The sequence below is a fragment of the Heptranchias perlo genome, chromosome 30 (genome assembly GCF_035084215.1).
Source record: "Heptranchias perlo isolate sHepPer1 chromosome 30, sHepPer1.hap1, whole genome shotgun sequence".
Classification (NCBI taxonomy): Eukaryota; Metazoa; Chordata; class Chondrichthyes; order Hexanchiformes; family Hexanchidae; genus Heptranchias; species Heptranchias perlo.
The window spans coordinates 27,770,748-27,788,975 of record NC_090354.1 but is presented as its reverse complement, the minus strand read 5'-3'; the positions used below and the strand labels follow the sequence as shown (position 1 = coordinate 27,788,975).

Below are 18,228 nucleotides of genomic sequence, written 5' to 3'. Positions count from 1 at the left end.
GTGGAGAGAGAAACAGAGATAACGTTTCAGGTCGATGACCTTTCATCAGAACCATTGACCTGAGACGTTAACTCTGTTTCTCTCTCCACAGATGCTGCCTGACCTGCGGAGTATAAATGGGAAAATCGAACGCACCTATGACTTTTTCCCCCTTCTCCCCGGCACGCCTGCTTCCCTTGCCTGATGCCTCTCGTTTCTCCCATGCGGCCCTTGCCAACATCACCCAGTGCCTGATGCCCCTCCCCCAACACTGGGAAAGTGCCAGACACGCAACAGGTAGCCGGGAGCCATTTAGCCCTGATGTTCCCGCCATGTCATGAGAGATGCAACTCGAGTACCAATGGGCTGTGCTTTATATGACACCAGGGGCAAGACATACGGGCTGCGTATCCAGTAATGTCTTTCCATTGCTACTAAGCAGTTTGCTGGTCAATCAACCCGTTAGATTACTCTCCCTGATTGGATCTGTTGTTTCTTCCCCCCCACTTTGTTTTTTTCCAACACCTCAAAAAAGCTTGTTTATCTTTCAGCTTTCCATTCTGATGAAGGGCTGTACTCGATGTGTTAACTTGTCTTCTCTCTTTGCAGATGCTGCTTGATCTGCTGTGGGTGTCCACCATTTTCTGTTTTGGACTTCCATCGTTTGCAATCCTTCTCTTCCTTGTATCTGTACAGCGGGTGGACCTGGCGGAGGGAGGGTGCATTGACAAAGTCTCGTGGCTTCTAAAGCTGACATTTAGTCAGAGAACCCAAAAGTCTCACTTCACCACATTGTGAAGTCCTGAGGGAGAATGGCAGCTCTGTCCTAGAACTAGCAGCCCACAGAGCTGTATCACAGTGGCTCAGAGGTAGTGCACTCGCCTCTGGTATTAGAAGGTGGATGGGTTCAAACCCCATTCCAGAAAATTGAGCATATAGTCTAGGCCTGACACTCCAATGTAGTACTGAGGGAGTGCTCCACTGTTAAAGGTGCCCTCTTTCAGATAAGATGTTAAACTGAGGCCCTATCTGGCCTCTCAGGTGGACATAAACGATCCCATGGTGTTATTTCAAAGAAGAGTGGGGGAATTCTCCCTGGCCTCCTAACTAATAATAGTCTCTCAACCAACATCACTAAAAACCAGACTATCTGGTTGTTGTCACATTGCTGTTTGGGGGACCTTGCTGTGCTCAAATTGGCTGCAGCCTTTCCTACATCCTAACAGTGACTACATTTCATTGGCTGTAAAGTGCTTTGGGATGTCCTAAGGATGTGAGAGGCACTGTATAAATGAAAGCTCTTTTCTTTTTGGACAGCAGATTGTCACCAGTGATGAGCGATGCACAGAGATGAGTGTTCCTCCACTAGATCACTGAGGGGAATTTCCAGCTCTGTGGGTCTTACTGGAACAAGTGCAGTGATCCCATTGTTGAGGGAAGAACAAAAGATCATGGCTGCCAGCAGATACAGGAAAACAAAAAACAGATTTACCGATCCCAAATTCTGCTGCAATTAGAAATGTAATGTTCAGTCTCCAAGCTGCTAAACAGTGTAAGGGGCATTCTGGGGCCGATTGCTGGACGACATTGGAAGCGGAGGGGCTGGGGGGAGAAACAGGTTTCCTCAAAGGGGAGAGGTGAGACTAGAGACTGGACACCGCCCTTGTGTGTTCCATACCTCGACGCAAGTTGATGGCGACCTTTTGAGGAGAGAGTTGCACAATCTGATCTGATTTGCTGCTCGACCCTTTCTCGCTGAGAGGCAAATTCTGCAGAATTTGGAAGGAGCTCTGGGGGAATTCGGTCGAATTCTCTTTGCAGCCTTTTTGAATTAGATTCTCCTTTAGGTCACATCTTGAAGAGCTGGTTCCTCCGAAATCCTGAAAAGAACCACAAAACGTTCCTTTTTCAATTAAAAAGGTCACCTTTAAGCAGTCATTCTGCGAGGTGAGGCTCGCTACAAAGAACATTTATGAATAATGGCAGGAATTGCAGGGGCCGTACTCTGGCTCTTAGATATCAGTGGCTTGATGATTGATCAGATTTACCAAACCCCTTAGAGTGGGCATTGCTCTCATCACCTGTTTAGAGTGGGCACCACTATTAATGCCACTTTAGAGTGGACACATTCATTAATACCCCTTCAGTATGGGCATCATTAGTGCGTTAGTACCCTTTAGAGTGTGGCTCGCACCTTCAATACCCCTTTAGACTGGGCACCATTACTAATACCTCTTTATAGACTGCGAGCACTCTGAATACCCCTTAGGACTGGGCACTATTACTAATACTCCTTTAGAATGGGGGACCATCACCAATACCCCTTTAGAATAGTGGGACAATCATTAATACCCATTTAGAGATTGGCTAGCACCGTTAATATCCCTCCAGGCTGGGCACCATCTTTAATACCCCTTTAGGAGATATTTTCATCTGTGTTTTCATTTTAACGAAAAAGTAGATGTAATTAAACAGGGAGCAGAGCCAGTTGAGGGTATTATTGACATTCTCACCTGTCCATGCCCCTCCACTGAGTTATACTCACATCATAAACTGTGTGAAAGGATATTACTCAGCTGAACCAACGTTACTCACCAGAACCAGTGTTACTCAGCTGAACCAACACTACTCACCAGAACCAGTGTTACTCAGCTGAACCAATGCTGCTCGGGTGAACCAATGTTACTCAGCCGAACCAACGTTACTCAGCAGAAACAGTGTTACTCAGCTGAACCAATGTTACTCAGCTGAACCAATGTTACTCAGCTGAAGCAACGTTACTCAGCTGAAGCAACGTTACTTGGCAGAACCAGTGTTACTCAGCTGAACCAATATTACTCAACTGAACCAATGTATGAATTTCAATATATATATGAGATGAATTTCAATATAGATAAGTGTGAGGTGGTGCATTTTGGTAGGAAAAGTAAGGAGGCCACATACTCCTTGGATAATAAGAGCCTAAATGGGGTAGAGGAGCACTGGGATCTAGGGGTACAGATACACAAATCAGTAAAAGTAATGTCCCAGGTTAATAAGGCCATAAAAAAAGCAAACCAAGAACTGGGGTTCATTTCTAGAGGGATAGAATTAAAAGCGGAGAAGTTATGTTAAACATGTATAGAACCTTGGTTTGACCACATGTGGAGTACTGTGCACAGATCTGGTCTCCATATTATAAAAATGATATAGAGGCACTGGAGAAGGTGCAAAAAAGATTCACAAGGATGCTACCAGAACTGAGAGGATATACTTATCAGGAAAGACTGAACAGGCTGGGCCACTTTTCTCTCGAAAAGGGAAGGCTGAGGGGTGACCTGATAGAGGTCTTTAAGATTATGAAAGGGTTCGATAGGGTAGACGTAGAGAAAATGTTTCCACTTGTAGGGGAGTCCAAAATTAATTCCAATAGGGAATTCAGGAGAAACTTCTTTACCCAAAGAGTGGTAAGAATGTGGAACATGCTACTACAAGGAGCGGTTGAGGCGAATAGCATAGATGCATTTAAGGGGAAGTTAGATAAGCACATGAGGGAGAAAGGAATAGATGGATATGGTGATAGGGTGAAGAAGGGTGGGACGAGGCTTGTGTGGACCATAAATGCTGACACAGACAAGTTGGGCAAATGGCCTATTTCTGTGCAGTATACTCAATGTAACTCGATTTACCCAGCTGAACCAACATTACTCAGCTGAACCAATATTACTCAGCTGAACCAACATTACTCAGCTGAACCAACATTACTCAGCTGCACCAATATTACTCAGCTGAACCAATATTACTCAGCTGAACCAATATTACTCAGCTGAACCAATATTACTCAGCTGCACCAATATTACTCAGCTGAACCAATATTACTCAGCTGCACCAATATTACTCAGCTGAACCAATATTACTCAGCTGCACCAATATTACTCAGCTGCACCAATATTACTCAGCTGAACCAATATTACTCAGCTGAACCAATATTACTCAGCTGCACCAATATTACTCAGCTGAACCAATATTACTCAGCTGCACCAATATTACTCAGCTGAACCAATATTACTCAGCTGCACCAATATTACTCAGCTGCACCAATATTACTCAGCTGAACCAATGTTGGTTAGCTGAATCAATGGCCTACTCCTGCTCCTATCTCTAATGGTCTTATGGTCTTACTCAGCTGAATCAATAAAACTCATTAATAATGAAACTAATTAAAAAAATCGAACTAAGGACATTTAGAAACAGTCATTGTTAATACCTCTTCTAGGCGGTCCAAGGGGTTAAACACTGTCCTTATATTACACTAAGATACATAGTTAATGCAGAAAGCTGGGAGTTTTGCTTTATAGCTTTGCTTTATAGCTGGCCCATGGTACTCTGGTTTATCTGCGTGTTGAGATAGGCTGCCTGAAATGGAAAAGAGTTCAATTCCAAGACAATAAGATTCTTCCCCTTGACGAGCCAAGAAAATACCCTGAACAGCTCAATCTTACAGTATAAATATTAAACCAAATCGACCGTGATTCTAGCTGCAAGACCTTAGTAACTCATTAGTTTGAAGATCCCACTGCCCCCCCCCAATTTGGTATCATCTGCAAATTTGACCACTTTGAGCTCTACAGAACATTCTCTTCCTGATTGCAAACAATCCTACTTTCCCTAGCTCTCCTCACAGCCCAGGTATCAATTCAGTCGCTTTTCACAGTCCCTTCCCCAAAGTGACTGGAATAATACACAGTATTCTAAACGGGCTGGACCAATAATCTGTACAAACTCAGTATCACATCTTGGGACCGATGCTCTCGTCACTGCTGTCAATGGATCCAGTGTCTTTTCCACTGGTATCCCTGGACTCCTCGCCTATGTGGTGTCCTGTAGACCAGCATCAATTGGCTTACCTACCCTCTGCTTATTCCCCTTCCCCTAATCTCATCAGTCTGCCTTGATCCACACTAAACAACATTTGCCACTTGTCAGCCCAATCCCCTTCTGTACAAATCCCCCCTGTGTATTTTCTGAAGTATGGACTTCCCAGCAAATATTACTGCCATGCAATCATATGAACACATGAAAATTGACAGCCAGGAAAGACCCACTGGTCTATCCAGCCTGTCTCGTACAGTTGCGATGTTTTTTGCATCACGATACAGACACTCCCCACTCACTTGGAGCCATGTAATCTAATGGGCGAGGCAAAAAAATTGACAAAAACCCAGGCCAATTCGGGGGGAAAAAAATCAGAAAATTCCTCTCCGACCCCCCCCCGCCCCTTCCTTAGGCAATCAAAACTAATCCAGGAGACCACTCTGGCCCTGGTCAATATTACAAGGTACCTCCCTCTTGTACAAGGTGATCTCCACCCCAGCCAGAAACAGGTCCAGCTCTCGCTTGAAGGAATTCAGCCAATCAGCTTTTACCGCACAAGCTCAAAATCAAAACCATTAAACCCTACTCACATGAACAGAATGTAGGGAAGTCATGAATTTGAACGTTCTATCAGTGAATTAACAAGGTAGTTTTACCAGAACAATTATTAATAGTTTCTCCGTTGACAGTGGACCACACAACCTAGAGCTCAATGAAGAATGTAACTATGCTGGGCTACTAAAAGCTGAGATGGTATCACTTTCATTCCTCTTACCTCTTGTGAACACCAGGCGCAGTACGGTTCTATTTGCAGACACTCCGCACATGTTGCTGCCCCTCGTGACAGGCACCTATTGCTACCTGAGAGAAAGACAGGAGAAATTTTCAACAAAATTTAACAAATATAAATCCCCCACTTCAACCATATCCTGGGAAAAAAAGTATCCAACTCCCACCAAGCCAAGGACAGCCTAAAATGACAAGTGACAACCAGAAAAGTCCTAGACTGCAACTGGTGTACGTCCAACCAGCGTCAGGCTGTTTGGTGGATGTGATGGACATCTTTGGGTACTAGGTATTTTCCCTTCACGACCCCTCCACTGCTTCTGATTTGTCAAGCTGCTTGTCCCACATCCAGTATTGGATGAGCAGAAATTTCCTCCAATTAATTATTGGGAAGACTGAAGTCATTGTCTTCGGTCCCCACCACAAACTCCGTTCCCACCGACTCCATCCCTCTCCCTGGCCACTGTCTGAGGCTGGACCAGACTGTTCGCAACCTTGGCGTCCAATTTGACCCTGAGCTGAGCTTCCGACCCCATATCCGCTCCATCACCAAGACCGCCTACTTCCACCTCCGTGACATCGCCCATCTCCGCCCCTGCCTCAGCTCATCTGATGCTGAAACTCTCATCCATGTCTTTGTTACCTCTAGACTCGACTATTCCAATACTCTCCTGCCTGGCCTCCCACCTTGCACCCTCTGTAAACTTGAGCTCATCTAAAACTCTGCTGCCCGTATCCTAACCAAGCACCAAGTCCCATTCACCCATCATCCCTATGCTCGCTGACCTACATTGGCTCCCGGTCCACTAAAGCCTTGATTTTAATATTCTCATCCTTGTTTTCAAATCCCTCCATGGCCTCACCCCTCCCTATCTCTGTGACCTCCTCTAGCCCTACAGCCCTCCGAGATCTCTGTGCTCTTCGAATCCTTGCCACTTGCGCATCCCCGATTTTAATTGGACCACCATTGGCGGCCGTGCCTTCAGTTGCCTGGGCCCTAAGCTCAGGAATTCCCTCCCTAAACCTCTCCGCCTCTCCACCTCTCTCTCCTTCTTTAAGACGCTCCTTAAAACCTATCTCTTTGACCAAGCCTTTGGTCACCTGTCGTAATATCTCCTTACGTGGCTCGGTGTCTAATTTTGTTTGATAACACTCCTGTTAAGCGCTTTGGGACGTTTTACTACGTTAAAGGCGCTATATAAATGCAAGTTGTTGTTGTTTATATATGGAAATGAGTTTCCATCATGTACATACTGTACTTTTGTCACCGTGGAAACAAAATAAAATGATCAATATGAAAAAATCTATGACCCTCATATTATCTTATTCATTCATCTTGTCCCTTTTTGATAAATCTTAGCTCCACCTGCCTGGTTTCTCACCATATTTTTCAATCCCTTCCAATGCCTGATACACATTTAGTTGCCTTGAACCCATTTATCCTATCCACTCCAATGGCCATTTATTCCATGAACCTGCTAACCTTTATTGAAAAAGTTCTGGCTGACTCCCTTTCTTACTCCCAATGTCCTAATTTTTAAACTTGTGCCGCTTGGAATCCATCTTGATTCTGAACAAGTTTCCTGGACCAACTTTGCTAATTCCCTTCATAATCTTCAAACCATCACTTATGTAACTGCAAATTTCTTTCATTTTCGAAAAGGGACAAGGAACAATCCCCTTAAACATTCCTCAGTACTTATAACAGCTGAAAACCGGAACTATTTTCATTGTTTGCCTTCACACCCTCTCAATATGCATCACAGTAGAATGACGGGATTCAGGCTCCAGGCTCCATGGTTGGACGTATTCCTGGAAGTTTCATTACATTCAATCATCCTGCCCCTGCGCTCCTGCCATTGGTTACCCGACATGTCCATCCTTGTGGTGCATTGCCTTTCCGTGCCAATTTGAAAGCGAACAGACTCTTCATTATTCAATTGGGTGAATCTTGACGGTCAGTCAAACAGCCTTTTTCCCATCTCCAATATTTATATAACTAATAAACAAAAGTGTTCAAAGAAAATACAAATAAAAGCATCCTGGAAATTAATCTTTAATTCCCGGAGACTTCTGGATGGTCGGCAACTCTTGTCTCTATAGCACTAATGAATCTGTAAAATGAGTCTGGCTATTCTTGACTCAGTACCTCAGCCTTGATAGTCGACCAAACGCTGTGTCTGCTCAGTGTTAGAAACAGTTTGTTTCACGGGCTCAGCTGACAGATTTCTCAATTATAAATTTTTAATAACCATTTCTCACATTCTACCTCAGCATGAAAATTATTTCTCCAAAATGACAGTGTAATAAATATGATTTTGTAGCTTCAACGGTCCTGTGGTGTTCACAAGATTAATCCATCTGGGCCGTATTTTGTAGCAAACTGGAATATCCTAAACAATATTCACTTGGATCAAAAGCTGCTGCATCGAAGGCTAGTTTGATGAGAGGAATGAGGAATTTAGCTCCTGTTATTCTGCATTTTTCTCTTTCCCAATGCCCTAAGGATACTGAGTTAACAAGTCAATACATCCCCCAAGCCCATAGCATTCATACTGCCTCTCCTCCAACTCCGTACGTGCTCACACATGCTTTCTGATGTCTGCACCTGTATAATTCTTTACTCCATAGCTCTACTTGGGCTCATAAGTGTCAAGTAACATTCGCGCCAGACAAGTGCCAGGCAATGACCATCTTCAAAAAGAGAGAGTCTAACCACCTCCCCTTGACATTCAACGGCATTACCATCGCCGCGTCCCCCACCATCAACATCCTGGGGGTCACCATTGACCAGAAACCAGGCTTCCACCGGAAAGGCAAGTTTTAATTTTTCGACTTACCTTATTGTGGAGTCGGGAGGAGGAGTAGGAGCGCTCCTCCGGGCTCCATATTAAATCAGCAGGCCATCGCTCCTCCCCCATGCCCCCTCCCGATTGCCGCCCACCCCCAATCTCCTTACCACCTTGGCTGGCATCCAAGCCGGCCGACCTTGGTGCCCCCTGGGACCGGCTAGCTGCCTCTGGGGCCACGTCTGGCACCCACAGCTCGCAAACAAGTGAGGCTGGTGGATCAGCCTTCTGTGCTTCTGCCACCGGCCTCATTAGGCCTGAGCAGAGTGCCCCGATTTGGGCGCCATCCATTTTCTAGGCCTCTTCCACAGAAACAGTCCTAAATGTGCACACTGAACAGCAGAACTGCAAAAAATGTTATGATCAGGACCGCTTTGTTCACAGTGACCAAAAAAAGTCAACATTTGTTTTTTTATTACACGGGATTGCGGACGTTTGTGTCAGCGTCTTAAAAGGATTGAATTCCACAATTCTGTCCATTTTTCTCCTGTAACAACTGAAAACCAGTGACCTTGTTGACAAGGAAGAAGATTGGCTTTAGATGCTCAATGGTTCAACAAGCAGTTGCAGTCTCAACAAAAGAAAACACATGTCACCGAAGGTCATGGAAACAAAGACGGTGCCTGAGGGGAGAATTACATCTCCCAACTCCCAGCAGTTATGCAATGTGCCAATACTTAAGATACATTGCACATTAATTAAGCTTTAAGCAGAATCCTTTGTTAGATTGCCACATATTCACATGCACAAATTCCTTTGTAAGTTATCCACCACTGCACTTCACCTGTATATGTGATTGCCTATATGGTATCTGCAGCAGCCTTTCTCAACCACTACACTATCGTACCCCTTACTAAGGGGTAAAGTGGTGTGGTGGTTCTGTTACTGGACCAGTAATCCAGAGAACGTGAGTTCAAATGGCAGTTTGAGAATTTGTGCTCAGTTTGAAGATAAAAAAGCTGGTATCAGTAAATGTGACCGTGAAGCTGTTGGATTGTTGTAAAAACCTGACTGGTTCACTAATGCCCTTTAGGGAAGGAAACCTGCCGTCCTTACCAGGTCTGACCTATATGTATCTCCAGTCCCACACCAACATGATTAACTCTTAACAAGCCTTCTGAAGTGGCCCAGCAAGACACTCGGTTGTATCAAAAACTGCTAGAAAAGAATACCATGTGGATTGCAATGGTTCAAGAAGGGGGCCCACCAGGGCAACTAGGGATGGGCAATAAATGCTGGCCTTGCCTGTGATGCCCACATCCCCAGAATGAATAAATAAAATATTTCTCCCTTTTTTTAATAAAAATAGAAAATGCTGGAAACACTCAGCAAGTCAGGCAGCAACTGTGGAGAAAGAAACAGAGTTAACATTTCAGGCCAATGATCTCTTGTCAGAACTGCAAATTCAATGACCTTTTCTCTCCCTTTCTTTATGTGTATGCTTGTGTCATAAAATGCATAGCGTTCTTCGAGTCTTCATGCAGGAGTTGTCTTCATCCAGCTGCACTACTCCCATTTATGACAGCAGCAATGGAGCCAAGGGAAGCAGGAGCCATCTACAGCTGCGACGCAGAGAGAGGAGTCCGCATTGAACCATTGAGAGGTGGGAAGACTGTGGCTGAGTCCTCCACGCAGCAAATATACGAGAGTCAGTAACGGCAGTCCAAGGTCATACCAGCCACAGGAGGATGACCTTTGACACTCCTCGCAACATCCCAGAACCCTGCAGGAGAGGGTGCGCTCTTGATTAACACACGGCTGACAATGACCATTCCAATGTGTAATCTGACAGGTGGCCTCTCAAGCCCATCTACTCACCACACTGCGACACAACAACAGAAAGTGCTGGAAATATACAGTGAGTCCATCTGCATCAGTGAAAAGACAGGTTAATGTTTCAGGTGTGGCCTCTTTGTCTGGTAAAGGGACGGTACACAAACTGTTAATCTGTCTCTTTTCTTTTTAGGTACTGACCGACCTGACCGACCAGGGATGAGGGACTTCAGTTACGTGGAAAGACTAGAAATGCTGGGATTGTTCTCCTTAGAGCAGAGAAGGTTAAGGGGAGATTTAATAGAGTTCAAAATCATGAGGGACTTTGATAGAGTAAATAGGGAGAAACTGTTTCCACCGACAGGAGGGTCGGTAACCAGGGGACACAGATTTACAGTAATTTCCAAAAGAATCAGAGGGGGAATGAGGAGAAACGTATTTATGCAGCGAGTTGTTATGATCTGGAATGCACTGCCTGAAAGGGTAGTGGAAGCAGATTCAACAGTAACTTTCAAAAGGGAGTTGGATAAATAATTGAAAAGGAAAAGTGTGCTGGGGAGTGGGACGAATTGTATAATTCTTCCAAAGAGCTGGCACAGGCATGATAAGGGAGAAAGGAATAGAAGGTTATGCTGATTGGGTTGGATGAAGAGGTGTGGGAGGAGGCTGGTGTGGAGCATAAATGACCAGTTGGGCCGAATGGCCTTTTTCCGTGCTGTACATTCTATGTAATTCTATGATTCTATGACCGATTGAGCATTTTCTGTTTTTATTTTAGATTTCCAATTTCTTTTTATTTGCTCCATGGTTTAGCCTGTTGGAGTTTCCTCAAGTTTAACTTGCAGCCTTTCCAAAGGGAGGAGATGTTTAAAGCAGAGCCTACTTTGCCTGTGACTTCTCCTGCTGAATGCCACCCATGGCTAAAGTTAATCAGATCTGCACTCCCCCGATAATTGGCTAAATTTCTGTTTTCTCACCCAGGAGTTGAAGAGAGAGTTGGAGCCAAGTTCACCCTTAGCTCAGATTCAAAGTCAGTCCTGAAAATTACACTCGACCAGTCGACTGTCAGCAAAACTATTCATTATCCCCAGGGTGTGGGGGGTGCCTAAGAGGACAGAGTCAGAAGAACGGAGATTTTGGTTGTGGTGGGGGGTTGAAGTTACAGAGATATGGATGTGTGAGGCCATGAAGGGATTTAAATACAAGGATGAATAAAATATTCCCACCCTGTTCAAACAAAATCACAATATACGTACAGGCATTACCACTGGCCAAATGACATCTTCCGTGTGATAGTGACGGAAATTAATGCCAGGCAGAGAATCACACCTGTTGGATATGCTGCAAAACGTAGCAGACTATCAGCCTATCTCAGGCAATTCCAGGGTCTTTAGTCGTTCAAAAACTCCCCACCACAGCGTCAATACTGAGGTGATCCGACTCTGACTGGACCCACCCCCACCTGCAGCTGCAGCATTTCCATGGTACAAAGATGAATGTACCTTTAATGCTGAGCAAGTGAGTCAAGAGACACACCAGAGCAGGTTTCCACCCAGCACCGAGGACTGGTAAAGGCAGAAACTCAGTTCAACCTGTCTAGACATTCACATATATCAACAGGTCTGCAGTGACGAGGCCACGGTTGCTAATACTCCAGTCTTTGTGTCAGAAACACAGAATGCACTGACAGCTCACATCTATGATGTGGAGATGCCGGTGATGGACTGGGGTGTACAAATGTAAGGAATCTTACAACACCAGGTTATAGTCCAACAGTTTTATTTGAAAATCACAAGCTTTCGGAGGCTTTCTCCTTCGTCACACACACCTGACGAAGGAGAAAGCCTCCGAAAGCTTGTGATTTTCAAATAAAACTGTTGGACTATAACCTGGTGTTGTAAGATTCCTGACATTAGCTCACGTCTATGCACAGAAACGTACCACTAACCGGACAATACCCGCGTGTCAGATGACAGCAATAACTATTACAAACAGCAGATAGCAGAGTGTGAGTTTAAGGATACAGAGATAGGGATGTCCGAGGCCATGAAGGGACTTAAAACACAAGGATGAGGATTTTAAATCTGAAGCCTTGGGGAAACAGGAACTCGTACAGTGAGGACGGGGTGATGGGTGAGCGGGGCTTGGTGATAGGATACAGGCAGCAGAGTTTTACCCCTGTTAGATGGATGCATCTATCGCCACCCTTCGCTTGGGATTATAATCAGCCAAGATTTCCATTATTCCCTATATTTTTTCACAAAAGTGTTCCAAATATACCTCCACATTTATTACAAATTTTGCTTTTGCAAAATTTAAACAAAGATCAGCCGGAACAGGAAGGTTAGTCGCCCTGGCACAGGGATGTAAAACTTTTAGGATACATTTGGAGACAAGTTGTGTTGGAGATCCAATAGCTGCACTTCTGCTTTGTGTAGTTTACCATACAGTTAAAAACTGTGCACAAATGGAAGCGGGTGACTTTTAAAGCTTACATTTACAACCATTATTTGTCTTTTTTCCTTTCTTGAAACCATGGGACCTGGTTGAAATTAGCCAGAATTCATCCATTGTAACCCAGCGAAGGTAGAGTTACCCCCATCTCTCCCCCAATCTTGGAACACAGGGGAAATCACCCCCTCCGATGTGTTCTGAACAGGTTTGCAACTAACCTCACTTATTTTAATTACCAAATATTTCTTTTTGATGCATCTCATTCTTAAACTTAAAGGCACTTGGCAGTCTCAGTCACTAACGTTGACTTCAGGAATACAACAGAAACTTTTAAACAGAGCTCCCTGTTTAAATGGGTTTGCACCAGTCTCGCTATTTTTGATCAGGTATCTCACTCATGACACTGGTCCCAGGTTGTCAGTGGTCAAATCCAGTTGGGCATCACTGACACACAGACACCCCCACCCCAGGGGATCCCTTCCCCGACCCCCTCCCTGGACCCCTCACACTTACCCCAGGAATCTCTTCTCCTGTCCCGAGGGATCCCCGACAATTACCCCGGGGATCCCGTCCCCGTTCCCCCCCCCGAGGATCGCTCCCCCTGCCCACCCCCCCCCGGGGAACCCTGCCACTTACCCCGGACGGCGGTGGTGCAGAGGGCGGCGATCAGCGCGATCTGCCCCGCTCCGAGGCTGAGTGCTCCCATTGCTGCGGCTCCGGAGGAGGGTGAGAGCGGCTGTCAGTCGCTCGGGGTCTGTGAGCGGAGAGTGAAGGAAGCAGCCGCCGACTCCGGGGGGGGGGGGGGGATCCCTGAATCACTGAACCGCGAGTCAGACCGCGAAACTTTCACAATTCGGAGCCCGGGTTCAGTTCCGCCCGAACCGCCCCAACACCGGCAGAGGGAGAGAGAGAGAGCAGGGGGAGCGCCCCCTGGGGCCCTCACACATACAGAGCGAGTGTACACACACATATACAGATAGACAGAGCGAGTGTACACACACATATACAGATAGACAGAGCGAGTGTACACACACATATACAGATAGACAGAGCGAGTGTACACACACATATACAGACAGACAGAGCGAGTGCACACACACATACACAGATAGACAGAGCGAGTGCACACACATATACAGATAGACAGAGCGAGTGTACACACACATACACAGATAGACAGAGCGAGTGTACACACACATGCACAGATAGACAGAGCGAGTGTACACACACATGCACAGATAGACAGAGCGAGTGTACACACACATGCACAGAAAGACAGAGCGAGTGTACACACACATATACAGATAGACAGAGCGAGTGCACACACACATATACAGATAGACAGAGCGAGTGCACACACATATACAGATAGACAGAGCGAGTGTACACACACATACACAGATAGACAGAGCGAGTGTACACACACATGCACAGATAGACAGAGCGAGTGTACACACACATGCACAGATAGACAGAGCGAGTGTACACACACATGCACAGAAAGACAGAGCGAGTGTACACACACATATACAGATAGACAGAGCGAGTGCACACACATATACAGATAGACAGAGCGAGTGTACACACACATACACAGAAAGACAGAGCGAGTGTACACACACATATACAGATAGACAGAGCGAGTGCACACACACATATACAGATAGACAGAGCGAGTGCACACACACATATACAGATAGACAGAGCGAGTGTACACACACATACACAGAAAGACAGAGCGAGTGCACACACACATACACAGAAAGACAGAGCGAGTGTACACACACATATACAGATAGACAGAGCGAGTGCACACACACATATACAGATAGACAGAGCGAGTGCACACACACATATACAGATAGACAGAGCGAGTGTACACACACATATACAGATAGACAGAGCGAGTGTACACACACAGATACAGATAGACAGAGCGAGTGCACACACACATATACAGATATACAGAGCGAGTGTACACACACATATACAGATAGACAGAGCGAGTGTACACACACGTATACAGATAGACAGAGCGAGTGCACACACACATATACAGATAGACAGAGCGAGTGTACACACACAGATACAGATAGACAGAGCGAGTGCACACACACAGATACAGATAGACAGAGCGAGTGTACACACACATATACAGATAGACAGAGCGAGTGTACACACACAGATACAGATAGACAGAGCGAGTGCACACACACATACACAGAAAGACAGAGCGAGTGTACACACACATACACAGATAGACAGAGCGAGTGCACACACACATACACAGAAAGACAGAGCGAGTGTACACACACATATACAGATAGACAGAGCGAGTGCACACACACATATACAGATAGACAGAGCGAGTGCACACACACATATACAGATAGACAGAGCGAGTGTACACACACAGATACAGATAGACAGAGCGAGTGCACACACACATATACAGATATACAGAGCGAGTGTACACACACATATACAGATAGACAGAGCGAGTGTACACACACATATACAGACAGACAGAGCGAGTGTACACACACATATACAGATAGACAGAGCGAGTGTACACACACAGATACAGATAGACAGAGCGAGTGCACACACACAGATACAGATAGACAGAGCGAGTGTACACACACATATACAGATAGACAGAGCGAGTGTACACACACATATACAGATAGACAGAGCGAGTGTACACACACATATACAGATAGACAGAGCGAGTGTACACACACATATACAGATAGACAGAGCGAGTGTACACACACATATACAGATAGACAGAGCGAGTGCACACACACATATACAGATAGACAGAGCGAGTGCACACACACATATACAGATAGACAGAGCGAGTGCACACACACATATACAGATAGACAGAGCGAGTGCACACACACATATACAGATAGACAGAGCGAGTGTACACACACATATACAGATAGACAGAGCGAGTGCACACACACATATACAGATAGACAGAGCGAGTGCACACACACATATACAGATAGACAGAGCGAGTGCACACACACATATACAGATAGACAGAGCGAGTGTACACACACATATACAGATAGACAGAGCGAGTGCACACACACATATACAGATAGACAGAGCGAGTGCACACACACATATACAGATAGACAGAGCGAGTGCACACACACATATACAGATAGACAGAGCGAGTGCACACACACATATACAGATAGACAGAGCGAGTGCACACACACATATACAGATAGACAGAGCGAGTGTACACACACAGATACAGATAGACAGAGCGAGTGCACACACACATATACAGATAAACAGAGCGAGTGTACACACACATATACAGATAGACAGAGCGAGTGTACACACACATATACAGATAGACAGAGCGAGTGTACACACACATATACAGATAGACAGAGCGAGTGTACACACACATATACAGACAGACAGAGCGAGTGTACACACACATATACAGATAGACAGAGCGAGTGTACACACACAGATACAGATAGACAGAGCGAGTGCACACACACAGATACAGATAGACAGAGCGAGTGTACACACACATATACAGATAGACAGAGCGAGTGTACACACACATATACAGATAGACAGAGCGAGTGTACACACACATATACAGATAGACAGAGCGAGTGTACACACACATATACAGATAGACAGAGCGAGTGTACACACACATATACAGATAGACAGAGCGAGTGTACACACACATATACAGATAGACAGAGCGAGTGCACACACACATATACAGATAGACAGAGCGAGTGCACACACACATATACAGATAGACAGAGCGAGTGTACACACACATATTCAGATAGACAGAGCGAGTGCACACACACATATACAGATAGACAGAGCGAGTGCACACACACATATACAGATAGACAGAGCGAGTGCACACACACATATACAGATAGACAGAGCGAGTGTACACACACATATACAGATAGACAGAGCGAGTGCACACACACATATACAGATAGACAGAGCGAGTGCACACACACATATACAGATAGACAGAGCGAGTGCACACACACATATACAGATAGACAGAGCGAGTGCACACACACATATACAGATAGACAGAGCGAGTGCACACACACACATACAGATAGACAGAGCGAGTGCACACACACATATACAGATAGACAGAGCGAGTGTACACACACAGATACAGATAGACAGAGCGAGTGCACACACACATATACAGATAGACAGAGCGAGTGTACACACACATATACAGATAGACAGAGCGAGTGTACACACACAGATACAGATAGACAGAGCGAGTGTACACACACATATACAGATAGACAGAGCGAGTGCACACACACATATACAGATAGACAGAGCGAGTGCACACACACATACACAGATAGACAGAGCGAGTGGACACACACATATACAGATAGACAGAGCGAGTGTACACACACATATACAGATAGACAGAGCGAGTGGACACACACATATACAGACAGACAGAGCGAGTGGACACACACATATACAGACAGACAGAGCGAGTGTACACACACAAAACAGATAGACAGAGCGAGTGTACACACACATATACAGATAGACAGAGCGAGTGTACACACACATATACAGATAAACAGAGCGAGTGTACACACACAGATACAGATAGACAGAGCGAGTGTACACACACATATGCAGATAAACAGAGCGAGTGTACACACACATATACAGATCGACAGAGCGAGTGTACACACACATATACAGATAGACAGAGCGAGTGTACACACACATATGCAGATAGACAGAGCGAGTGTACACACACATATACAGATAGACAGAGCGAGTGTACACACACAGATACAGAGAGACAGAGCGAGTGTACACACACAGATACAGACAGACAGAGCGAGTGTACACACACATATGCAGATAGACAGAGCGAGTGTACACACACAGATACAGACAGACAGAGCGAGAGTACACACACAGATACAGATAGACAGAGCGAGTGTACACACACAGATACAGATAGACAGAGCGAGTGTACACACACATATACAGATCGACAGAGTGAGTGTACACACACATATACAGATAGACAGAGCGAGTGCACACACACATATACAGATAGACAGAGCGAGTGTACACACACATAGACAGATAGACAGAGCGAGTGCACACACACATATACAGATAGACAGAGCAAGTGCACACACACAGATACAGATAGACAGAGCGAGTGTACACACACAGATACAGATAGACAGAGCGAGTGTACACACACATAGACAGATAGACAGAGCGAGTGCACACACACATATACAGATAGACAGAGCAAGTGCACACACACATATACAGATAGACAGAGCGAGTGTACACACACAGATACAGGTAGACAGAGCGAGTGTACACACACAGATACAGATAGACAGAGCGAGTGCACACACACAGATACAGATAGACAGAGCGAGTGTACACACACAGATACAGATAGACAGAGCGAGTGTACACACACATCTACAGATAGACAGAG

General features: G+C 45.3%; 1 protein-coding gene across 1 annotated transcript in view; it reads right to left on the bottom strand.

The window, feature by feature from the left end:
• LOC137300019 (integrin beta-3-like) overlaps nucleotides 1-13,585 on the bottom strand; it is a 66,782-nt gene extending 53,197 nt beyond the window's left edge. The window contains exons 1-3 of the mRNA XM_067969106.1: nucleotides 13,332-13,585; nucleotides 5,609-5,694; nucleotides 1,658-1,859 (exon numbers count right to left, since the gene is read on the bottom strand). Of these exons, the coding sequence (XP_067825207.1) occupies nucleotides 1,658-1,859; nucleotides 5,609-5,694; nucleotides 13,332-13,401 (358 nt within the window). The 5' untranslated portion in view covers nucleotides 13,402-13,585. The remainder of the gene's footprint in view (nucleotides 1-1,657; nucleotides 1,860-5,608; nucleotides 5,695-13,331) is intronic.
• Between the last annotated feature and the right edge of the window lie 4,643 nt (nucleotides 13,586-18,228).